The sequence below is a fragment of the Hyla sarda genome, chromosome 6 (assembly GCF_029499605.1).
Source record: "Hyla sarda isolate aHylSar1 chromosome 6, aHylSar1.hap1, whole genome shotgun sequence".
In the NCBI taxonomy this organism is placed as follows: Eukaryota; Metazoa; Chordata; class Amphibia; order Anura; family Hylidae; genus Hyla; species Hyla sarda.
In genome coordinates, this window is record NC_079194.1 from 92,241,464 (window position 1) to 92,267,036 (window position 25,573).

The 25,573-nt window shown below is 42.0% G+C and overlaps 1 protein-coding gene across 6 annotated transcripts in view; it reads left to right on the plus strand.

Annotated features, from left to right (window-relative positions):
• The window catches only part of PXK (PX domain containing serine/threonine kinase like), a 107,820-nt gene that overhangs the window by 48,620 nt on the left and 33,627 nt on the right, over positions 1 to 25,573 (plus strand). For all 6 annotated transcript variants that reach the window (XM_056524457.1, XM_056524459.1, XM_056524460.1 and 3 more), the window contains 9 exons: positions 5,432 to 5,509; positions 5,586 to 5,659; positions 6,782 to 6,856; positions 9,214 to 9,318; positions 11,496 to 11,597; positions 15,027 to 15,188; positions 20,063 to 20,180; positions 22,787 to 22,865; positions 25,032 to 25,080. In XM_056524457.1, coding sequence (XP_056380432.1) covers positions 5,432 to 5,509; positions 5,586 to 5,659; positions 6,782 to 6,856; positions 9,214 to 9,318; positions 11,496 to 11,597; positions 15,027 to 15,188; positions 20,063 to 20,180; positions 22,787 to 22,865; positions 25,032 to 25,080 — 842 coding nt within the window. The remainder of the gene's footprint in view (positions 1 to 5,431; positions 5,510 to 5,585; positions 5,660 to 6,781; positions 6,857 to 9,213; positions 9,319 to 11,495; positions 11,598 to 15,026; positions 15,189 to 20,062; positions 20,181 to 22,786; positions 22,866 to 25,031; positions 25,081 to 25,573) is intronic.

Consider the following 25,573-nt stretch of genomic DNA (forward strand, 5'->3'; position numbering starts at 1 on the left):
TACGTGAAGATGAAGATTGGGGAGTTGCAGACTATTTTTCTTATCACTGTGAGTTTGAATTCTTGCTACTTATCAGTCAGAGCACCACCTCATACTTCACTCATCAGTTGTTGTTTCTATTGCCTGTATAAGGCCGTGATTAATGTACTCAGCAGAGCCGAACTGTATTCTTCTTATGTACTAAGAAAATCCATAATAGAGACAGATTTGCAGATTTTCCTTGGTAGCAAAATCCGCTGTAAAATTCCACAGGTAATCCGCCCATGTGAACGAGCCCTTATAGTGTTTTCCTACACAGTAGCGCCTTTAACAGCCGGCCATACCAGAACCTATAACGCATCGCGTCATGTTGCAATTCTATGCACCGCAGGTGTTAAGTCTCATTCACATTGCTGTTGGTCTCCATTTTTTGGAGCTCCATCGGCAAGCCCATCATAACAAGGGGAGTGTAGCGGAGAAATGCATTTTTTCATTGCTAAACCCCAGTAATCTTCTGAAACTCCAACTGACCCCATTTAAGTCAATGGGATCTGTCGAGGCCCACTGGTGACCCGGTGAAGTCATTTGTGCTCTGCCCTGATTTGGGTCCGTTCAGCACAAAATAAAGAGCTGAATGGGATGGAGCATAATGGCAATGAGAACCTAGCCTTAGGAGATAGGAGCAGCCACAGTCCTTTTTTTTATTTTTTTTTATTTTTTTTTCTCCTCCATTTACCAGAGGTTTGGCCCCACTGAACAGATTGTTCTTGCACATTCTAGCAATAGGAATACCGCTTTAAATTTATATGAACTTTTTATGTCACTGAGGACAAATAATTGGAATTGATAGGTGCCAACCATATTGTGAGACCATACAGATTATAACCAAGGTTACATTTATTAAGTAAAAGCCAAATCATAACACATTTCAAGACTATGCTGTTTCTTCATTAGATTGCTGAATTTGCATCTGATGAAGACAACATAGAATTCCAAAACGTGTTATGCTTTGGCTTTTACTGAATAAAGTTTAAGACCTTGTTTAAACTCTGTATGGTATCACAAAGTGGTTGGTTCCAATCGATCCCTGCCTTTTGCTTCTAAAGTAACCTACTTGTATTCATCATCCAGTAGCGCACACCTGTATACCGATTCGCAGGACGCTGCAACATTTCACATTCTGAAACATGGGCACATTAAATATAGGCTATTGTTTGCAGTGGTTTCCTGAGAACACCTGGTTATCAGCTGCTGCTTCCTCACCACACCGTACTATGGGAATACGAGGGGAGCTAGAACAGATGATGCCGCTGCCTCCGGGCTGCACACAGTCCCTCGCAGAGGCTGCAGTCTCTCGTTTTCATTATCAACATTTAGTTTTCATTTTCCAAGCAAATCCATAGAGGAGACGATAGCATAAGTCGTGCTTTACTAGGCAGATGGAGAATGTGTGAACATATCCTAAAAGGAGGGCTTCACCCATTAGATACAGTTTACCTATTAAATTCATTGATGGGTTCTTTATTATTTTGTTGTGGCTTTTTTTGTTTTGTTTTTATTGAGAATGTGACAAGACAAAAGAAACCCTTCATTGTGAACATCACATCTGACATTAACCCCATGAAAGCTATAGAAAGAGCTGGCATAGTGCAGGGCAGTGTGAGTGAAGGTCTGCAGGATGCTATACAGATGTATTGCAGTGTGCACAGTTGGTAATTTTTTAGTGTTACCAAAACTAACACCGCTACTTCTTTTCCTAGGGTTAAAGGGGTACTCCGGTGGAAAACTTTAATCCTTCCAGTACTTATTAGCTGCTGAATACTACAGAGGAAATTGTTTTCTTTTTGGAACACAGTGCTCCCTGCTGAATTACGAGCACAGTGCTCTCTGCTGACATCTCTGTCCATTTTAGGAACTGTCCAGAGCAGCATATGTTTTCTATGGGGATTTTTCTCCTACTCTGGACAGTTCTTAAAATGGACAGAGATGTCAGCAGAGAGCACTGTGCTCGTGATGTCAGCAGAGAGCTCTGTGTTCCAAAAAGAAGATAATTTCCTCTGTAGTATTCAGCAGCTAATAAGTATTGGAAGGATTAAGATTTTTTTAATAGAAGTAATTTACAAATCTGGCACCAGTTGATTTAAAAAAATAAATAAATAAAAAAAAATTTTTTTTCCACCGGAGTACCCCTTTAACCCTACGAAAATAAGTAGGTTATAGATCAGTGTTTTCCAACCAGGGTGCTTCCAGCTGTTGCAAAACTACAACTCCCAGCATGCCCGGACAGCCGTTGGCTGTCCGGGCATGCTGGGAGTTGTAGTTTTGCAACAGCTGCAGGCACCCTGGTTGGGAAAAACGGTTATAGATAGTGGTAGGTGGAAAAACAGAGATTGGTATAGTAAGACTACTTAGTGGTTATACAAACGTTCAATATTCGATGTGGGCAGCCGAGTGGTGCAGTGGTTAGTATTGTTGCATTACGACATTCGCCCGGCCCCTGGATTTTAAGCCCCCGAGCAAAGAAGACATCTGCATTGAGCTTATTTGTTGCTCTTGTGTGGGTTTCTTCCCACACTACATAGTCATACTGCGGGGTCATTTTGGAATTTACATTGAGACCTATTGAGGACAGAAACCAATGTGAGCAACATCAAGCATGGAAGGTAGAAGGGGTTAAGGCTTGTACAAAGACTGATATGTCAGACTGGTTGGACAAGGTACTATTCTTCTACACATAGGAAACTTGGCCCTGTTCCTTCATGATGGTGGCTGAGTCAATGATTGACCGCTATCTGTGTATAAATGTGCATATGGATAGCATGCGACTGCCTTGACTCTTCTTATCCCTGAATGTGCTAAGGAGTCAAGTGGGTGGTTTTAGAAGCACGGATAGCTGTCAATCATTGAGTAGAACGGAGTGCTTCAAAGGAGGACACCCACCGGTCTGAGCGTGGCGCTGAACACAGAGAATAAAACGAATGGATAAAAGCAATATTAGTTTATTCTCCCATCATGCAACGCGTTTCACTGCAACAGCAGCTTCATCAGGCATAGTTAGACACATGGGCAATGAATTTAAAGGGGTTATCCAAGAAAAAACTTTTTTTTATATATCAACTGGCTCCAGAAAGTTAACCAGATTTGTAAATTACTTCTACTAAAAAATCTTAATCCTTTCAGTACTTATGAGCTTCTGAAGTTAAGGTTGTTCTTTTCTGTCTTACTGCTCTCTGATGACACTGTCTCAGGAACCGCCCAGTTTTGAAGAGGTTTGCTATGGGGATTTGCTTCAAAACTGGGCGGTTCCCGAGACACGTGTCATCAGAGAGCACTTAGACATAAAAGAACAACCTTAACTTCAGAAGCTAATAAGTACTAAAAGGATTAAGAATTTTTTTTATAGAAGTAATTTACAAATCTGTTTAACTTTCTGGAGCCAGTTGATATATAAAAAAAAGTTTTTTTCCTGGATAACCCCTTTAACTGGAAAATGGGAGGGTACGTCAGTACTTATTAGCTGCTGAATACTGCAGCGGAAATTCTTTTCTTTTTGAAACACAGAGCTGTCTGATGACATCATGAGCACAGTGCTCTCTGCTGACATCTTTGTCCATTTTAGGTACTGTCCAGAGCAGCATATGTTTGCTATGGGGATTTTCTCCTACTCTGGACATTTCCTAAAATGGACAGAGATGTCAGCAGAGAGCACTGTGCTCATGATGTCAGTAGACAGCTCTGTGTTTCAAACAGAAAAGAATTTCCACTGTAGTATTCAGCAGCTAATGAGTACTGGAAGGATTAAGATTTTTTTTATAGAAGTAATTTACAAATCTGTTTAACTTTCTGGCACCAGTTGGTTTAAAAAAAAAAAAAAAGTTTTTCACTGGAGTACCCCTTTAACAGGTTCCCTTTACTTAAATAGCTCATGACTGACAGATGCCACTTCGAATAGTATCTGTCCCAGATAAACAGATATGTCCGGTGCTTTTTCTGAGACAAAAAGCTAAATGTGATTGAACCCTAACCTGTTTTTGTTTTTTTAAAGGAAAACTGTCAGATGTTCACTCTCGCACTAACCACAGGTACTGGCGGATAGTGTGGGGGACGCTGATTCATATGATCCCTACCTTGCCCAGATCTGTCCAGCAGTTCGCCCGCATTCTTAGTTTTTCTATACAGTGGCCCCTCAAGTTACAATATTGATTGGTTCCAGGACGACCATTGTATGTTGAAACCATTGTATGTTGGGACCATAACTCTATGGAAACCTGGTAATTGGTTCTGAAGCCCCAAAATGTCATCCAAAAATAGGAAAAAAGTTAGATTTTAAAGAAAAATAAGTAGATAACTAATATAGATAATGCAAGTTCTTATATAAAAGTAATAAAGATCTGCTGGGAGCTGTAAATCACTGTCAGTGTTTCCCAACCAGGGTGCCTCCAGCTGTTGCAAAACTACAACTCCCAGCATGCCCAGACAGCCGTTGGCTGTCTGGGCATGCTGGGAGTTGTAGTTTTGCAACAACTGGAGGCACCCTGGTTGGGAAACAATGGTTTATGTAGAGGACAGGAACTTCTTCAGGGTCCTATTCAGTACACACAGTGTCCCAAATGGAGCCACCCTTACTTAGTCTCCAAAGGAGCAACTAACCCTGGCACAGGTAAACAGTAGTACAGAACTTGTAGTTCCTCCCTGGACTGTAGGGGGCGTTACCAGACACCAGTCAGTGCATACACTTCAGTAATACAGGTGATTTACCAGTAAAATGCTCATTCTGATTGGTCAGTTCCTCCAGTTGTGACATGTTTCACAGATCTGGACTGTCTGTAGTATTGTATGTTGAGTCTGGTTTCAAGTTACAATGGTCCAGAAAAGCCCATTGTATGTTGAAACTATTGTATGTTGAGACCATTGTAAGTTGAGGGATCACTGTATATGCAAATGTGGCTGTAACTGGAACGGGCGGGGTTTTCAGGAGCCTAGTGGCACTGTGACGTCCGCAGCGCCGCCCGCTTATGAATATTCATCCCCCCTCCCTCCTGCTCTCCCTCTCCCTGCCGCTCCTAACTGGTCTTCACTGCGCGTGTCAGGAGGCGGGACATGGGCTGTGAAGACCAGTTAGAAGCGTCAGGGAGAGGGAGAGCCGGAGGGACGGGGGATGAATATTCATAAGCGGGCGGCGCTGCAGACGTCACAGTGCCACTAGGCTCCTGAAAACCCTGATGTGCCAGTTACAGCCACATTTGCCTATCTAGAAAAACTAAGATTGCGGGTGGACAGATCTGGGCAAGGTAGGGATCATATGAATCAGCGTCCCCCGCATTACCCATCAGTACCTGTGGTAAGTGTGGGAGTGAACATGTGACAGTTTTCGCTCCTGGCCCCTTAAACTATGGCACGCTCTCCTGAATGTCGTTCAGTATCCGTCATGCTTCTACTTCTTTCTTTGCAGAAATTGCTTTGCAGCAAGTGTCAATGTTTTTCCGATCAGAGCCAAAATTTGAGGTGGTTGAGCCCTTGAAAGACATAGGTGAGTAAAGAGAAGAATATTATACAAAGTGTCATGGTGAGTGCTTGGCCACATGTCTGTTGTTTCTCTTCTGTAGGTTGGAGACTACGGAAAAGATATGTCCTAATGAAGTGTAAAAATCAACCCAAAGAGCCCCTTGTCTTGAGCTGGGTAGGCGCCTATCATGTGCTTTATATGCTGTACAATATAATGGGACCTTCTGTTGGGGACATTGATAAATATTTGCTATAATTGTGCTATTAGGTCAGATTTTCCAGTTCTCTTCACCATCGTTTATTAACCTTTAAAGGGGTACTCCGTTGGATAAAAATTTTTTTAAATCAACTGGTGTCAGAAAGTTAAACAGAGTTGTAAATTACTTCTATTAAAAAATCTTACTCCTTCCAGTACTTTTTAGCAGCTGTATGCTACAGAGGAAATTCTTTTCTGTTTGAATTTCTTTTTTGTTTTGTCCACAGTGCTCTCTGCTGACACCTCTGTCCATGTCAGGAACTGTCCAGAGCAGCATAGGTTTGCAATGGGGATTTTCTCCTGCTCTGGGCATCAGGTGTTATCAGAGAGCACTGTGCACAAGACAAAAAGAAATTCAAAAAGAAAATAATTTCCTCTGTTGCATACAGCTGATAAAAAGTACTGGAAGGATTAAGATTTTTCAATAGAAGTCATTTACAAATCTGTTAAACTTTCTGGCACCAGTTGATTTAAAAAATAAAAAATAAAGTTTTCCACCGGAGTACCCCTTTAACAGGACAAGTACCCTCTAAAGATAAAAGGTTCAGACAGGGGACCTCCTAAAAAGTGATTGGTTGCTAATGTTAACAAATGGTGAAGCAGCTGGTTACAAGGCAACGTGCCGGGACCGTAGCCAGGGGATTTCCATGGGGACCGAGCCGCACAATGAGACTCGATCGGTGATGTCCTGTATTAGCCGCGGGTCCCGGCTGTTGATGGCCGCAGGGACCGCCGCGATAAGGGTGTATTCGCCGTATAAGACGCACTGATTCCCCCCCCCCCCAGGGGAAGAAAAAGTGCCTCTTATACGGCAAAAAATATGGTACTTTGTTTTGCTAGCTCTAGTTTATATATTTTGTTGTCCCTATTTCTATATGATCGCACAGACAGAGTATACAACCTTTGGTAAGATTATGTTGTTGGTCAAACAAGTGGTTCCTGCCAGTTCTGCACAGTGGCGGTCCGGATTCCAGTGCCGTGACCTCCCCAGTACTGAGATCAGCCAGAACTGACCGCGGCACTTGTGCTTTTGTATTTTAGGCGGATTTAGGTCCTGATAAATACCTGCAGGATAAAGACTTTCAGTGTGCGATAAAGCTGCTGCCGTCATGGACTGTGAGTATCGGTTGCTTCCCAATGCTTTTGCTACTACCACAATCCTGCAACATGATTGATCCTTATAGCAGTGTTTTCCAACCAGGGTGCCTCCAGCTGTTGCAAAACTACAACTCCCAGCATGCTGGGAGTTGTAGTTTTGCAACAGCTGGAGACAAACTGGTTGGAAAACACTGCCTTATAGGAAGCTGCATAACAGTTATCTATAGAATGCATGCACTTGGCATTGCAGCATACACATAAGATGGTTATCATCACAGTTACTTCCCATATGCTGTATAATTATTATTATTATTTTTTTTTAAACAACTCCTAAAACTTTAACTATAGACATTAGATTAAAGGAGTACTCCCGTGGAATTTTTAAAAAATTTATTTATTGTTTTTTAGATTAACTGGTGCCAGAAAGTTAAACAGATGTGTAAATTACTTCTATTTAAAAAAATCTAATCCTTCTGTTACTTTTTGGGGGCTGTATACTACAGAGAAAACATTTTTAGTTTTGGATTTCTCTTATGTCACGACCACAGTGCTCTCTGCTGTCCATTTTAGGAACTGTCCAATACAGGAGAAAATCCCCATAGCAAACATATGCTGCTCTGGACAGTTCCTATAATGGTCAGCAGAGATCACTGTGGTTGTGACAGAAGAGAAATCCAAAAAGAAAAACATTTCCTCTGTACTATACAGCCCTTAAAAAGTACTGGAAGGATTAAGATTTTTTTTAATAGAAGTAATTTACAAATCTGTTTAACTTTCTGGCACCAGTTGATAAAAATAAAAAGTTTTCCACGGGAGTACCCCTTTAATGTCTTTTTAAGTCTGGGACGCAGATCTGGAAAGATCTACATCATGAGTATATTAGGTTAGAGTTGGCCTTTATTACTACATGACCTTGTATCTTTCCATGACATCATTCTCTGGAAAGATTTACCAGTTTTGTGTTTACAGCTCTGGGCATTCACACTCCACTGGCATCCGTAAATGTTTATAACACAACTCGTGTGCAGCCTGAAAAACCTAATGGAGTCAGATATATTCGGGTCAAAAAATAGAATGTGACATGTTTCTCCCATGACTTTCTTCATGTGAATGTTCACCATGTAACATTGTACCGACCATTAAATGTGCTCCTCCAATGTGTCACTTATTAGTGTCTGCAGTCATCTTTCAACATTGTTAAAGGGGTAGTCCAGTGGTGAAAAACGTATCCCCTATCCTAAGGATAGGGGATAAGTTTGAGATCGCGGGGGGTCCGACCGCTGGGGCCCCCTGCGATCTCTCTGTACGGGGGCCATGCTCTCCGGCCAGATAGCGGGTGTCGACCCCCGCACGAAGCGGCGGCAGACAAGCCCCCTCAATACATCTCTATGGCAGAGCCCGAGATTGCTGAAGGCAGCGCTTCGGCTCTGGCATAGAGTTGTATTGAGGGGGCGTGTCGGCCACCGCTTCGTGCGGAGGTCGACACGCCCACTTCCCGCGGGCTGTCGGGGCTCCGTACAGGAGATCGCAGGGGGCCCCAGCAGTCGGACCCCCCGCAATCTCAAATTTATACCCTTTCCTTAGGATAGGGGATAAGTTGTTCACCACTGGGTTCACCAATGGACTACTCATTTAAAGGGGTACTCCGGTGGAAAACTTTTTTTTTTTTTTTTTTAGCAACTGGTGCCAGAAAGTTACAGATTTGTAAATTATTTCTATTAAAAAAATCTTAATCCTTCCAGTACTTATTTGCTGCTGAATACTACAGAGGAAATTCAATTCTTTTTGGAACACAGAGCTCTCTGCTGACATCACGAGCAGTGCTCTCTGCTGAATCTTAATCCTTCCAGCTAAAAAAATCTTAATCCTTCCAGTACTACTTAGCTGCTGAATACTACAGTGGAAATTCTTTTCCGTTTGAAACACAGAGCTGTCTGCTGACATCACGAGCACAGTGCTCTCTGCTGACATCTCTGTCCATTTTAGGAACTGTCCAGAGTAGGAGAAAATCCCCATAGCAAACATATGCTGCTCTGGACAGTTCCTAAAATGGACAGAAATGTCAGCAGAGAGCACTGTGCTCGTGATGTCAACATAGAGCTCTGTGTTCCAAAAAAGAAAAGAATTTCCTCTGTAGTATTCAGCAGCTAATAAGTACTGGAAGAATTAAGATTTTTTTTAATAGAAGTAATCTACAAAACTGTTTTAACTTTCTGGTACCAGTTGATTTAAAAAAAAAAAAAATAAATAAAGTGTTCCACCGGAGTACCCCTTTAATATTTGGTGCTTGTTGCTTAGTATAGTATAATGTCCCTTTTACTTTACAGCCTGACTAATAGATAACTCCATAGATTTTGTCCTATTTTTTTTTGCAGCATCCATATATTCACCGCGTCACGTTTGCCACAGCCAGCGAATCCTCTGCCCTTGTTATCAGGCCGTTCAATGAAAAGGGAACATTAAAGGATCTAATCTACAAGGTAACCTTATATGACTGGACTTCTGTGTTTTTGCTATTTCCATTCAGTAGCTTTCACTAAACATGACTTGTTTTTGTGTAGCTGCTTCCAAGGGGTGTTAAAGTTTTTTTTTTTTTTTTTTTTTTTTTTTTTTTTATATATATATCAACTGGCTCCAGAAAGATAAACCTATTTGTAAATGAGTTCTATTAAAAAAATCTTAATCCTTCCAATAATTATCAGCTGCTGAAGTTGAGTTGTTCTTTTCTGTCTGGCAACAGTGCTCTCTGCTGACATCTCTGCATGTCTCAGGAACTGCACAGAGTAGAAGAGGTTTGCTATGGGGATTTGCTTCTACTCTGGACAGTTCCCGAAACACGTGTCATCAGAGAGCACTTAGACAGAAAAGAGCAACTCAACTTCAGCAGCTCATAAGTACTGAAAGGATTAAGATTTTTTTAATAGAAGTAATTTACAAATCTGTTTAACTTTCTGGAGCCAGTTGACATAAAAAAAAAGGTTTTCCTGGATAACCCCTTTAATTTGGTTGGCAGCCTTATAAACAAAAAAAAAACTGCTCCAGAAATGGTCCAAATGCAAGAAATGTCTAAAAATTTGAGACTCCTTTTGCTTGTAAAATACATTGTGTGAACCGAGCCTTAGCTTGGAGAAACATTATTCCTTAAATATGTATTTCCATTAAAATTGTTATCTTATGTGATGGCGGATTGCTGAGCGCTGTGGGTCCGACTGCTGAAACCTCCTGTAATTGTCTCTTATCACCAGGAAAAGTCCTCTATGGCAGAAAACACGGTTTGTTGTGTCTGTCCATCTTGCTAATATGATGTCAAGAAGAGGGAAATATGGATGAGGGTTTTCCTTACAAAATAGTAATGCTTATAAAGTATGTACCCAAAAAGCCATCCCGCTTAGATCATACTACACCTGTTTAGGCTCCGGAAGCGCTGGAGGGTCTGGGTCCCGACCACGGGAACGTAAGTTGGTGACGTCACGACTCTGCCCCCGTGTGACGTCACGCCCCGTCCCCTCAATGCAATTCTATGGGAGGGGGCGTGATGGCCGTCACGCCCCTTCCCATAGACTTTCATTGAGGGGACGGGGCGTGACGTCACACGGGGGCAGAGTCGTGACGTCACCAACTTCTGTTCCCGTGGTCGGGACCCAGACCCTCCAGCGCTTCCAGAGCAGAAACAGGTGGGTGCCGCATGCTATATTGCGGGGTTCCCCAGCGGCAGGACCCTCACGATCAGACATCTTATCCCCTATCCTTTGGATAGGGGATAAGATGTCTAGGGGTGGAGTACCCCTTTAAAGCATACCACAGAAAAATGTGTCATATCACAGAAAAATGTGTAGGTTATGTAGGTTCACCTCCTCCCTGAGTCTGATCTGTTGTGTCTCTTCATCCAATCACTACAGGCTGCCCTGTAACCCCCCCCCCCCCTTCCCATATAAGAAAGCTTGGTGTTTTTCCAAGATGTACAACACATAATAGGTTTTTGATTCTGACAGTGCCCATGTGAATATTGTGACATTACAGCCCTGTTAAAGGAGAACTCTAACTACATTTTCACATCAAGAATAAAGAAACCTCCATATAATTACAATCTAACAAAATGTTATTGTTTCAATTGAATACCTACAAACTTCATTGTATTTATGTGGAAAGTTTTAATATACTTCGCTGTTATTTCTTTGTAAACTCGCACAGGATGTAGCTCCTGGAAGAAAACTAATAGCAGCCATTACAGTTTTCTAAAGAGTATTCTGAATTACCCTGAATCATATATATATATATATATATATATATATATATATATATATCCGTGTTATCTAACCAGTGTGCCTCCAGCTGTTGCAAAACTACAACTCTCAGCAGGACAGGAGTTGTAGTTTTGCAACAACTGGAGACACACCGTTTGGGAAACGCTGGTGTATACTGTATGTTCCCATTGTTATGAAGAATGAAATTCTAATAATACAGGGTTGATTGCCTTTCAGGGTTTGTGGAAAGCTGATGAATTTATCCTCTACGTTAATATAAATGACTATAATGCACGCAGGCTGAGGGTTGCACAAGGTTCAGTCTTCTCTCAGCACATCAGGATTTTTTTCTATCTGTATTTCCTGGTTTATTTTTAGCCATTCTCAGTCAGGTGATTGTTCGTCTCTTCTAGGCCAAACCTAAAGATCCCTTTCTTAAGAAATACTGTAATCCCAGAAAAATCCAAGGGCTGGAGCTGCAGCAAATCAAGACATTTGGGAGACAGATCTTAGAGGTATTGTTCTGGTCTTGTTGCAAATCTGTGATGGGAAGATTAAAAAAACTCACATTTCCAATCAAAATAATACAGAATGTTTGATTCTGTAAAGCAATAAAACGTGTGCATTCTGAATGGAGTTCTGCTGACGAAACCTTCCTTGTGGATCTATACTGTTGGCGCAACTCCCATTAATGTCACTGGGAGCTACACAAATTGCATAACGTCCTGCCTTGGTTGTTTTTGGCTTCTAGACCACATCTGGGGGCCGCAAATAGGTCGGAGGGGGCTTGGGAGGAAATAGAGATATGAAAAAGTGCAACAACACATCACATAGTACAATAAAAAAAATAATAATTAAAAAATGTAATATAAATATATATATATATATATATATATATATATATATATATAGTCATGGCTGTAAATGTTGGCACACCTAAAATTTTGAAGTATTTCTCACAGTAAAGGATTGCAGTAACACATGTTTTGCTAAACACATGTTTATTCCCCTTGTGTGTATTGGAAGAAAAAGCAAATTGGACATAATGTCACACCAAACTCCAAAAATTGGCTGGACAAAATTATTGGCACCCTTAACTTAATATTTGGTTGCACACCCTTTGGAAAAAATAACTGAAATCAGTCGCTTCCTATAACCATCAATAAGCTTCTTACACCTCTCAGCCGGAATGTTGGACCACTCTTCCTTTGCAAACTGCTCCAGGCCTCTCTTACTGGAAGGGCGCCTTTTCCCAACAGAAATTTTAAGCTCTCTCCCCAGGGGGGTTCAATGGAATTTAGATCTGGATTCCATCCATTTCTTGGTGCTTTTTGACATATGTTTGGGGTCATTGTCCTGCTGGAATACCCAAGATCTGGGACGCAAACCCAGCTTTCTGACACTGGGCTGTTCAGTGCGACCCAAAATCCGTTGCTAATCCTCAGATTTCATAATGCCTTGCACACATTCAAGGCACCCAGTGCCAGAGGCAGCAAAACAACCCCAAAACATCATTGAACCTCCACCATATTTCACTGTAGGTACTGTGTTCTTTTCTTTGTAGGCCTCATTCCATTTTTGGTAAACAGTAGAATGATGTGCTTTACCAAAAATTCTATCTTGGTCTCATCTGTCCACAAGACGTTTTCCCAGAAGGATTTTGGCTTACTCAAGTTCATTTTGGCAAAATGTAGTCCTGCTTTTTTATGTCTCTGTGTCAGCAGTGGGGTCCTCCTGGGTCTCCTGCCATAGTGTTTCGTTTCATATAAATGTCGACGGATAGTTTGCGCTGACACTGATGCTCTCTGTACCTGCAGGACAGCTTGAATATCTTTGGAACTTGTTTGGGGCTGCTTATACACCATTCGGCCTATCCTGCATTGAGTGCCATGGGTTGCAAACTTCTTGATAATGTTGCGCACTGTGGACAAAGGCAAATCTAGATCTCTGGAGATTGTTGATATTTTTCCACAATTTTGGTTCTCAAGTCCTCAGACAGTTCTCTTCTCCTCTTTCTGTTATCCATGCTTAGTGTGGCACACACAGACACACAATGCAGAGACTGAGTGAACTTCTCTCCTTTTTAACTGCTTTCAGGTGTGATTTTTATATTGCCCACACCTGTTACTTGCCCCAGGTGAGTTTAAAGTAGCATCACATGCTTGAAACAATCTTATTTTTCCACAATTTTGAAAGGGTGCCAATAATTTTGTCAAGCCCATTTTTGGAGTTTGGTGTGACATGTCCAATTAGCTTTTTTTACCTCCCTTTTTTGGTTTAGTTCCATGCAATCCTTTTCTGTGAGAAATACTTCATTTCAGGGGTGCCAACATTTTCGGCCATGACTGTGTATGTGTGTGTATGTATATGTATATATATATATATATATATATATATATATATATATATACACACAGTACAGACCAAAAGTTTGGACACACCTTCTCATTCAGAGTTTTCTTTATTTTCATGACTATGAAAATTGTAGATTGACACTGAAGGCTTCAAAACTATGAATTAACACATGTGGAATTATAGACATAACAAAAAAGTGTGAAAATATGTCGTATTCTAGGTTCTAGTCACCTTTTGATTTGATTACTGCTTTGCACACTCTTGGCATTCTCTTGATGAGCTTCAAGAGGTAGTCACCTGAAATGGTCTTCCAACAGTCTTGAAGGAGTTCCCAGAGATGCTTAGCACTTGTTGGCCCTTTTTGCCTTCACTCTGCGGTCCAGCTCACCCCAAACCATCTCGATTGGGTTCAGGTCAGGTGACTGTGGAGGCCAGGTAATCTGGCGCAGCACCCCATCACTCTCCTTCTTGGTCAAATAGCCCTTACACAGCCTGGAGGTGTGTTTGGGGTCATTGTCCTGTTGAAAAATAAATGATGGTCCAGCTAAACACAAACCGGATGGAATAGCATGCCGCTGCAAGATGCTGTGGTAGACATGCTGGTTCAGTATGCCTTCAATTTTGAATAAATCCCCAACAGTGTCACCAGCAAAGCACCCCCACCCCATCACACCTCCTCCTCCACACCAGCACACCTGTGAAGTGAAGACCATTTCAGGTGACTACCTCTTGAATCTCAACAAGAGAATGCCAAGAGTGTGCAAAGCAGTAATCAAAGCAAAAGGTGGCTACTTTGAAGAACCTAGAATATGACATATTTTCACACTTTTTTGTTATGTATATAATTCCACATGTGTTAATTCATAGTTTTAATGTCTTCAATGTGAATCTACAATTTTCATAGTCATGTAAATAAAGAAAACTCTGAATGAGAAGGTGTGTCCAAACTTTTGGTCTGTACTTTGTGTATATATATATATATATGTGTGTGTGTGTATGTGTATATGTGTGTGTGTGTATATATATATATATATATATATATATATATATATATATATATATATATATAAATATATATACATATACACACACACGCATACATACTAGCTGAGTACCTGGTGTTGCCCGGCTTTTCCTTCCTAATCCTTGTAGGGGAAGAAAATTAAACAAAGGAGGAAGCTTTTGACTTCATATCCCGTCGTCCTATCCCAACCTCCTGCTGTCAATCAAGGAAGTGTGTCCATGACATAGGTGATGATGCATGGACACAGCAGGACTAGTATGTGTCCAAGCAGGCGGGGGGGCAGTTGATTGACTGGCTTTTTCAGTATGAAATACTGAAAATTTTCTAATGAAAGCAATTGATAACCTATTGGTTTTGCATGCTTTACAACATATCAAAAGTTTTTGTATCTGACAGTGCCCATTTGATGTGCATGTTAATAGTCTGAGATGCTGCCGGTATGTGACATAAATGAATGAGGGAATTGAGCGCCATTCAGGATCATCTGTTAATCTTCATAGATTTTTTCAGACCTGGTTGTATCGCTTCTCCCTGCTGTAGATGAATTTCTCTATATATCCTTCAGGTACTCAAGTTTTTACATGATCGGGGTTTTCCCTATGGTCATCTTCATGCTTCCAATGTAATGCTTGAAGGAGAGACGTGTCGGCTGATGGACCTAGAGAATTCTCTACTTGGACTTCCGTCTTTTTACAGATCGTATTTCACACAGTTCAGAAGAATTAATGTAAGTCCTTAGTTTATGAAGAATCATGAGATTCACCTTTGACTTGTAGACGGGCTGTGTGTGCAGAAGTAGCCGTCTCACTCAGGCCATGATGCCCAAAACTCCCTGTGTCACATGAGAAGACATCGGTATACACTCAGTGGCCAAATTATTAGGTCAATTGTTTTACAAAAATTACTAATCGCCAATCCCCTGACAGCAACTTAAAGGGGTACTCCGCTGCTCAGCAATTGCAACTAACTGTTCTGAACGCTGGAGCCAGCGCTGGGAGCTGGTGACGTCATAGCCCTGCCCCTCATGAGGTCATGCCCCACCCCCTCAATGCAAGTCTATGGGAGGGGGCGTGATGGCCTGTCACACCCCCTCCCATAGACTTGCATTGAGGGGGCAGGGCATTATGTCATGAGGGGCGGGGCTATCATTCCACAAGCTCCTGACTCCAGCGTTCGGAACAGTTTGTTCCAAACGCTGAGGAGAGGAGTACCCCTTTAATGCTTTTAGGCATGTAGATATGGCTGATAAGCAAGCTGTAAGGGAAAAGCATAAGGCTATACTTCATATAAGATAGGGCCAGGGACTATTGATAGGATTTAGATTATTGGGCAGACTACATGGGCCAAATTGTTCTTATCTGCCGACACATTCTATGTTTCTGAAGTTTAAACCGAGCATCAGAATTGGGAAGAAAGTGTCAGACTGGCTGGCCTGAGTATTTTCTAAACTGCTAATCTACTGGTATTTTCATGCACATCCGTCTCTAAAGTTTGGAGAATGTTGTGTGGATGAAAATTCCTTGAGTTCAAAGAAGAATGGGCAGAATGGTTCGAGTTGACAGAATGGCAACAGTAACTTAAATAACCACTCCTTAAAGGGGTACTCCGCCCCTAGACATCTTATCCCCTATCCAAAGGATAGGGGATAAGATGTCAGATCGCCGCGGTCCTGCTGCTGGGGAGCCCTGGGATCCCCGCTGCGGCACCGCGGCTCTCATTACAGCACAGAGCGAGTTCGCTCTGCACGTAATGATGGGCAGTACAGGGGCCGGAGCATCGTTACGTCACGGCTCCGCCCCTCGTGACGTCACGTCCCGCCCCTTTCAATACAAGTCTATGGGAGGGGGCGTGGCAGTCGTCACGCCCCCTCCCATAGACTTGCATTAAGAGGACGGGCCGTGATGTCACATGGGACGGAGCCATGATGTCACGCTGCTCCGCCCCCCGTATCGCCCGTCATTACGCACAGAGCGAACCCGCTCTGTGCTGTAATGAGAGCGCGGTGCCGCAGCGGGGATCCCAGGGCTCCCCAGCAGCGGGACCGTGGCGATCTGACATCTTATCCCCTATCCTTTGGATGGGGGATAAGATGTCTAGGGGCGGAGTACCCCTTTAAAGGGCTGCAGCAGTGGAAGTGCCACTCCTGTCAACTAAGAACAGGAAACTGAGGCTACAGTTCACACAGGCTCACCAGAATTGGACAATGGAAGACCGGAAGAATGTTGCCCGGTGTATAGACTCTCGACTTCAGCTCGATTCACAGCATTAGGATCTTCTGATAATTATCTAAAGTATGTGGCCAGATTAATAATATTTTGTACAGGATTGCCATTCAGAATTTGCCGTAAACAACATGAAATCATGGATCCATCCTGCCTTGTATCAGTGGTCCAGGCTGGTGGTGTAATTATGTGGGGGACATTTTCTTGGCACACTTTGGGTCTTTTTTTAGTTTGGGTCTTTTTTTTTAGTACCAATTGAGCATTGTATAAATACAACAGCCTATCAGAGTATTGTTGCTCACCATGTCCATCCCTTTATGACCACAGTATTACATATCATCATCTGATGGCTTCTTCCAGCAGGATAATACACCATCACAAACGAATGTCCAGCACCAAGTATGCGGATAAAATCTTTTCGTTTATTGAATTTCACAGGACAAACAGGTACAATTAGTCTTTCTGACGCGTTTCGCGCTTAGATGCGCTTAGTAATAGGATTCTATGACTAAGCGCATCTAAGTGCGAAACGCGTCAGAAAGACTAATTGTACCTGTTTGTCCTGTGAAATTCAATAAACGAAAAGATTTTATCCGCATACTTGGTGCTGGACATTCGTTTGTGTTGGATCTGCTGTTGAAGCCGGGGCGGTGCCGGCGGGTCCGTGACACAGGTGTGCGCAGAGCAGGAGTGAGCTGTATTTCTATTGGATATTCACGATAATACACCATGTCCCAAAGTTCACATTTTCCTAAACTGGCATGACAATGAGGTCACTGTACTCCAATGGTCTAATCCAGCGGTCTTCAAACTGTGGCCCTCCAGATGTTGCAAAACTACAACTCCCAGCATGCCCGGACAGCCGTTGGCTGTCCGTGCATGCTGGGAATTGTAGTTTTGCAACATCTGGAGGGTTACAGTTTGAAGACCACTGCTCTAATCCAATAAAGCACCTTTGGGATGTGGTAGAACAGGAGATTCGCATCATGGATGAGCAGCCGACAAATCTGCAGCAACTGTGTGATGCCATCATGACCGAAATATCTGCACTCAGAAAGTATGTCATGAATGCCCACATCGTTCCCAGGGGGCTTGAAGCTGTGATCATTGTTTACATACATAAATGATTTTTGCCTTTCAGTCTATCAGGCCATGCCTCTCTGGTAGACTTGGACATAATAAATGGTCCTCCAGTTGTTATAATAACCCATCAGCACCATGTTGCTTGTAAACTGCACTATAGTAATTATTAAAGGGGCATGCCAGGAAAAAACTGGCTCCAGAAAGTTAAACAGATTTGTAAATGACTTCTATTAAAAAATCTTAATCCTTCCAGTACTTATCAGCTGCTGAAGTTGCGTTATTCTTTTCTGTCTAACTGCTCTCTGATGACACCTGTCTCGGGTGCTGTCCAGAGTAGGAGCAAATCCCCATAGCAAACCTCTAATGCTCCGGACAGTTCCTGAGACAGACAGAGGTGTCAGCAGAGAGCACTGTGGTCTAACAGAAAAGAACAACTCTGCTTCAGCAGCTGATAACTATTGGAAGGATTAAGATTTTCTAATTTACAAATCTGCTTAACTTTCTGGAGCAGCACTCCAAAAAAGTATAAAGTGGTTTATTTTCTCATCTTCAGTGAAGCAACGTTTCTGCTCCTATGGAGCCATTTTCAAGCTTTGTGATACACACATATTATGGGGTATATATACCTAGGTAAGTGCAATTACAAACAATCAAATCACATATCTAATTAAACATCCAATTAAAAAATAGTGCTATAAATATTACATTATATAGTGTCATACTTTAATAAATATCAGTGACCAATTTCATAATGAAGTGCTGATAAAGTGCCAAAAATATTAAAAGCAATGCTCGAAACATAACTCACATATTACCCAGTAAACAGTTAATATCCAATTAATACATCACACATGTAACATATAAAAAATCATTAATAACATGTACAAATCGGAGGAGAACATCGCTCACCCGCTCTGTATATACAGACATGGCGCCGCTAGCGTGATGCAATTTGCACTGCGCATATGTGAAGAGTACGTGTGGCCGCAGGGAACCGGTCACCTGACCCAAAGGCGTCACGTGACCGCTGCCGCTCTCGTGATAGCCCTGCTGGGAAACAGGAGAGCCGCGGCCAGGTGACTCAACCCCGAGCCACATGATCCGGTAATCAAGCAACCGCTGACGCTCATCACTAGAGATGAGTGAACTTGCAGTAAATTCGATTCGTCACGAACTTCTCGGCTTGGCAGTTGATGACTTTTCCTGCATAAATTAGTTCAGCTTTCCGGTGCTCCTGTGGGCTGGAAAAGGTGGATACTGGTCTAGGAAAGAGTCTCCTAGGACTGTATCCACCTTTTCCAGCCCACCGGAGCACCAGAAAGCTGAACTAATTTATGCAGGAAAAGTCATCAACTGCCGAGCCGAGAAGTTCGTGACAAATCGAATTTACTGTAAATTCGCTCATCTCTACTCATCACCACTGCAAAAGATTAGTATTGATTGAGCCATTCACACCATTACAAGATTGTAAAAAGGGTCTAGACTGGTGATCGGGGGTGAGAAATAGTGACTAAAAAAGCAAAAAACACAACCCCTCTACTATTCAAAAGTCTATGTGTAAACAAATATATAATGTGCATATGAAAGTAAATGGTTGTGAATTGTGTAGTGGCAAAAAAAAATATTATTTTGGGAAAAGGAAAAAAAATAAAAAAATAAATATATAAAAAAAAATATTAAAATAAAATATAGAAAATATAGAGAAATAATAACTTTTTTTTTTTTTAAGTGAGAGAATTTTTTTTTTAAGTATAAATGAATAATGAAAAAAATCAAAAAAAATTTTGGGGATACAGAAATAACTCAAACATAAAATGTGTAGGCTATTAATAGAATTAATGCATTGCAGACCTACCCATTGCAGGGTATATGAAGAGTTTATGGAATACCCCTTTAAGAATGCCAATGAATGTCAATGCTGTAAAAAAAATAAAAAATAAAATTTAAGAAATAAAAAAAAATCTTTTAGATCAGTTTTGGGACTGGAACCTACAAACACCATATCATTCTCTGGAAGAGCCGCTGTATATTTGCTTTTACAAGAACAGGAGAATGTAGAATGGAGGCAAAAAAGAGGGTCCTACCTGGTACTAGCATGGTGTACCTAATAAAGTGGCCAGTGAGTGTATATGTCCCATGGAATGTGTGGCGTGGAGTAGGCTGTTACAGATAGCGAGGCCCAGGAGCTGTACGTTACAACTCAGTTTGAAGAAATCCTTAATTGTTTGGGCCTCTTGTTAGTATCGGGGAGCCATGTTACAATTGCATTTGATTTTATCCGTATTTCTTTTTGCAGACATTGGAAAGTATTGATGTGCACTGCTTTGGCCACTTACTATATGAAATGACGTACGGCCGACCTCCTGATTCTATACCTGTAGATCAGTTTCCCCCGGCTCCGTCCATGTCAGTGGGTGAGTACTGTCTTTGGGAGAAGCTGACTAGTCCACTACTTGCATATGAATGGAATGTTTCATACAGCCAAGGACCAGAATATGAAATGGTATAAAGGAGCCTGAGATATCAAAATTAAAGGAGTAGTCCAGTCCTGAAAAACTTATCCCCTATCCTAAGGATGGGGCATAAGTTTCAGATCGTGGGGGGTCCAACCGCTGGGGCCCCGGCTGTCCTGCCAGAGAGAGCGCATGTTGACCACGGCACGAAGCGGCGTCCGACACGCCCCCTCAGTACAGCGCTATGGCAGAACCGGAGACTGACGAAGGCAGCGCTCCGGCTCTGCCATAGAGTTGTATTGAGGGGGCGTGTCAGCCGCTGCTTCGTGCCGTGGTTGACATGCCCCCTTCCCGCGGGCTGCCGGGGCCCTGTATGGGAGAACGCAGGGGGCCCCAGTGGTTGGACCCCCCACGATCTGAAACTTATCCCTCGCAGAGGTGAGAGCTCATTTATTCCTCCCCAATTCCTGCAAATTAATTTGTTATAGTGCTGTGACCCCCTTCTTTTTTGTGCAATTTCACTGCATATCATCTTGGCTATGGTGTCCGCTCACAGATCCGGTATAGTGACCAGTTTACAGTACTGCTATGTCTGTGTAGGACAGTGTTTCCCAACCAGTGTGCCTCCAGCTGTTGCAAAACCACAACTGTTTGCAACAGCTGGAGGAACACTTTGCACCAGCTGGATAGACACTGTTTGCACCAGCTGGATAGACACTGTTTGCACCAGCTGGAGGGACACTGTTTGCACCAGCTGGGGGGACACTGTTTGCACCAGCTGGGGGGACACTGTTTGCACCAGCTGGGGGGACACTGTTTGCACCAGCTGGGGGGACACTGTTTGCACCAGCTGGGGGGACACTGTTTGCACCAGCTGGGGGGACACTGTTTGCACCAGCTGGGGGGACACTGTTTGCACCAGCTGGGGGGACACTGTTTGCACCAGCTGGGGGGACACTGTTTGCACCAGCTGGAGGGACACTGTTTGCACCAGCTGGAGGGACACTGTTTGCACCAGCTGGAGGGACACTGTTTGCACCAGCTGGAGGGACACTGTTTGCACCAGCTGGAGGGACACTGTTTGCACCAGCTGGAGGGACACTGTTTGCACCAGCTGGGGGGACACTGTTTGCACCAGCTGGAGGGACACTGTTTGCACCAGCTGGGGGGACACTGTTTGCACCAGCTGGGGGGACACTGTTTGCATCAGCTGGGGGGACACTGTTTGCACCAGCTGGAGGGACACTGTTTGCACCAGCTGGAGGGACACTGTTTGCACCAGCTGGAGGGACACTGTTTGCACCAGCTGGAGGGACACTGTTTGGGAAACACTGGTGTAGGAGGTCATCGCTTACAGGAAAACCTGTCAGCACAGCAGGATCCATGTGGGTGTCTGGATGTGAACCTGCACACGTTGTCAGAGGAGGAAATGACACTAGTGATATATTAGAATTGTGAAACTTTGTGGCGCTAGAGCCAAGCATGTGACCTGTTACAGATATAGTATCTCTAAATATCCGGGTCTGGTGGGAGAGTATTTATAGAGCAGCCATTATAAGGCCGTGTTCACACGTGACAGATTTGTTGCAGAAATCTATATACTTGCTACATTAAACAACTCGTTCAGATGTGTGGAACGTATATTTAGTTACCAACAAATCTGCTATTTGTGAACATACTACTTCATAGGAAAATCCAGCAGAAAACCAGGTCCCAGCGATGATCATACCGTAATGTCAGACCCTTGCTGCTTGTTGAGGGGCACAGGGTGCCAAGTACATTAAAGGGGTACTCAGTTGGAAAACATTATTATTATTATTATTATTATTTTTTTTTTTTTTTTAATCGACTGGTGGCAGAAAGTTACAGATTTGTAAATGACTTATATAAAAAAAAAATCTTAATCCTTCCAGTACTTATTAGCAGCTGTATGCCACAGAGGAAATTCTTTTCTTTTTTAATTTCTATTTTTGTCTTGTCCACAGTGCTCTCTGCTGACACCTCTGTCCGTGTCAGGAACTATCCAGAGCAGCATAGGTTTGCAATGGGGATTTTCTCCTGCTCTGGACAGTTCCTGATAGGGGCATCAGGTATCTGCAGAGAGCAAAAAAGAAATTAAAAAAGAAAAGAATTTCCTCTGTAGCATACAGCTGCTAAAAAGTACTGGAAGGGTAAAGATTTTTTAATAGAAGTAATTTACAAATCTGTTTAACTTTCTGAAACCAGTTGATTAAAAAAAATAAAAAATAATAAATGTTTTAACTAGAGTACCCCTTTAAACATGAGGTGCGGTATTTTATCTTGCATTCTGACCTTTTACTTACCAACACTTGGTAGAGTCTGTATATCTTCAGCGACTGACAGCCGAGCAAATGTAATTTTGTAGCAGAACCAGTTGGCATTACACTAGAGCTCCATAGATTCCTGCTGGTACTGTATTTTCGCACCCTAATACTGGGAGGTTACATGGGGCTGTTTTTGTGTGCCTCAGGATACAAGGATAATTCCTATTGATTATTAAGCAACTGCAGTGAGTGACGGCAATGCACTGTTGTCTTATATTTCAGTGTCTGTTCTGGAGTCCATCCTGTCGTGTGAAGCCTGTAAATCCGGTATGCCTTCTGTGTCGCAGCTCCTTCAGATGCCGTGAGTCTCCTTATAGTGTTGATTTGTCTGTGCATTCTCTACGGCAGCGTTTCCCCAACCAGGGTACCTCCAGCTGTTGCAAAACTACAATTCCCAGCATGCCCGGACAGCCTTTGGCTGTCCGGGCATGCTGGGAGTTGTGGTTTTCCAACAGCTGCAGGCACCCTGGTTGAAAAACGCTGTTCTATGTGTTTAACCCCTTAAAGACCCAGGACGTAAATGTACGTCCTATACATAACCGCGAGCATCGGAGCGATGCTCGGGTCATGTGCGGCAGGTCCCGGCTGCTGATAGCAGCCAGGGACCTGCCGCAAATGGCCGACATCCGGGTTTGCGCGGATGTCCGCCATTAATCCCTCAGATGCCGTGATCAATACTAAATCACTCAAATGGATGATCGGATCGCCCGCAGCGCTGCCGCAGAGATCCGTTCATCCAGAATGGCTGACAGAGGTCCCCTCACCTGCCTCCGCTGCCTTCCACGGGTCTTCTGCTCTGGTCTGAGATCGAGCTGAAGAATACCGATAACACTGATCAGTGATATGCCCTATGCATAGCACTGAACAGTATTAGCAATCGAGTGATTACTATAAATAGTCCCCTATGGGGACTATTAAAGTGTAAAAAATAAAAGTAAAAAATGTGAAAAATACCCTCCCCCAATAAAAATTTTAATTGTCCCTTTTCACCCATTTTACCCCCAAAAAGTGTGAAAAAAAAGAAAAAAAAGTTTTTTAATAAACATATTTGGTATCACCGCGTGCATAAATATCTGAACTATTAAAATAAAATATAATGTTAATTATCCCGTACGGTGAACGGCGTGAACGTAAAAAAGAAAAATACAAAATTGCTGCTTTTTTTTATAACATTTTGTTGCAAATAAAATTGATAAAAAATGTATTAAAAGTTTTATATATGCAAATGTGGTATAAAATAAAATAACGATCACGGTGCAAAAAATGAGCCCTCATACCGCCGCTTATACGGAAAAATTTAAAAGTTATATGTCGTCAAAATAGAGGGATTTTAAATGCACTAATTTGGTCAAAAAGTTTGCGTTTTTTTTTTTTTTTTTGAAGCGATATAATAAAGTATGTAATCATGGGTATCATTTTAATCATATTGACCCACACAATAAAGAAAACAGGTCTATTTTATCGTAAAGCGTACAACATGAAAACGAAACCTTCCAAAATTTGCTAAATTGCGGTTTTCTTATCAATTTCCCCACACAAATAGTATTTTTTTGGTTGCGCTGTACATTTTACGGTAAAATGAGTGATGTCATTACGAAGAACAACTGGTCGTGTAAAAAACAAGCCCTTGTACTAGTTTGTGGATGAAAATATAAAAGTTAGAATTTTTAGAAGGCGAGGAGTGAGGAGGAAAAAACGAAAACGTAAAAATAAAATTGTCCTTAAGGGGTTGAACATTTTTATGAAAATAAGTTATTTTATTTGTGGTTCATGAGGTTGGTCATCTGTATAACAGATTGATAATATCTGCTGTATAGTGACATTGTCTCTGTATGATACTCTTTACTGACCAACTCTTCTGATGCTAGGAGTACACTTATAGGGAATTCATTGTCAAATAATTACATATTGTTTAAATCCAGTATTTATATTAACCATATTTTAAAATATTTTTGGTGGGGTTTTTTTCCCTAATTTTTCATTTTGCTATCTCTAATTTAAAATAATCTTGAAATCTTGCAGTTCCCGTTTTGGCCATTAGGCCTAAAACTGTACTGTAGATAGCAGGGGTACACTCAAAAGCTATTGCTCATAGACCAGCCCCCCACCCCACCCCTTCCTTCTAGAATGACCTTCGCAAAGGTCACAGAGCACACCCAGACACCTTTTCTATTCATTTCAATAGAACAGCTTCAGCCTTTGTCCATGGGGCTTGCAGTAAAGCAGATGTCTAAATGCTATTAAAAACAGCTCAGACAAGAAGGCAGCTCCTATAATAATGCACAAAAAAATAAAATACAATTAGAATATTCTTATTAGTATTATAATTATTAATTAATATGATTATTATTTTGGTAATGTTTATTTAAATGTTAATAAAAACTATTGATTATGAAAAATACAATTAGAAAATAACTTTAAGAAAAGTTTATAGTAAATTAATTTATTTTTTTTTCTCCTTTTTTAGGTTATTTAGTGATGTGGCGCTTATGAATACTGAAAAACCTCAGTTTAAGGTAATCTATGGGGATGGTAACATTCCACTGATGACATTTAATGTTTCTTTAACCTACTACTGGCTGGATTGGTCATGCTTTAGATATTTCCATTGTCTACATATTTGTGGGTGAGGAGAATCGCTGACCCGAGCCCGGCTCGTAGAACCACTATATGTGACGACAGGTATGGCAGGGAGTAAATAGTCTACGTAATGCTCCGCTGTACCATGCAGATTTTCCATTTTTAAAAGGGTTATACTGTATTGGGAAAGAGTCTGCTTTATTTTCCAGATATGGCGCCACCCTTGGGTATGTCTGGTATTGCAACTCAAGTGAATAGGTTGCGATACCAGTCATGGTTCATAGAAAAGAGTGTTGCTGTTTTTAGGAGGGGGAATAGGCTTTCAGTATCTGATCGGTAGGTGTCCATATCCCATCATCCCTACCAATCAGCTGTGGCACTTGGGCGAGCATTGTGACCCCTTCACTGTACATTCTGAAGGGCAGTGCT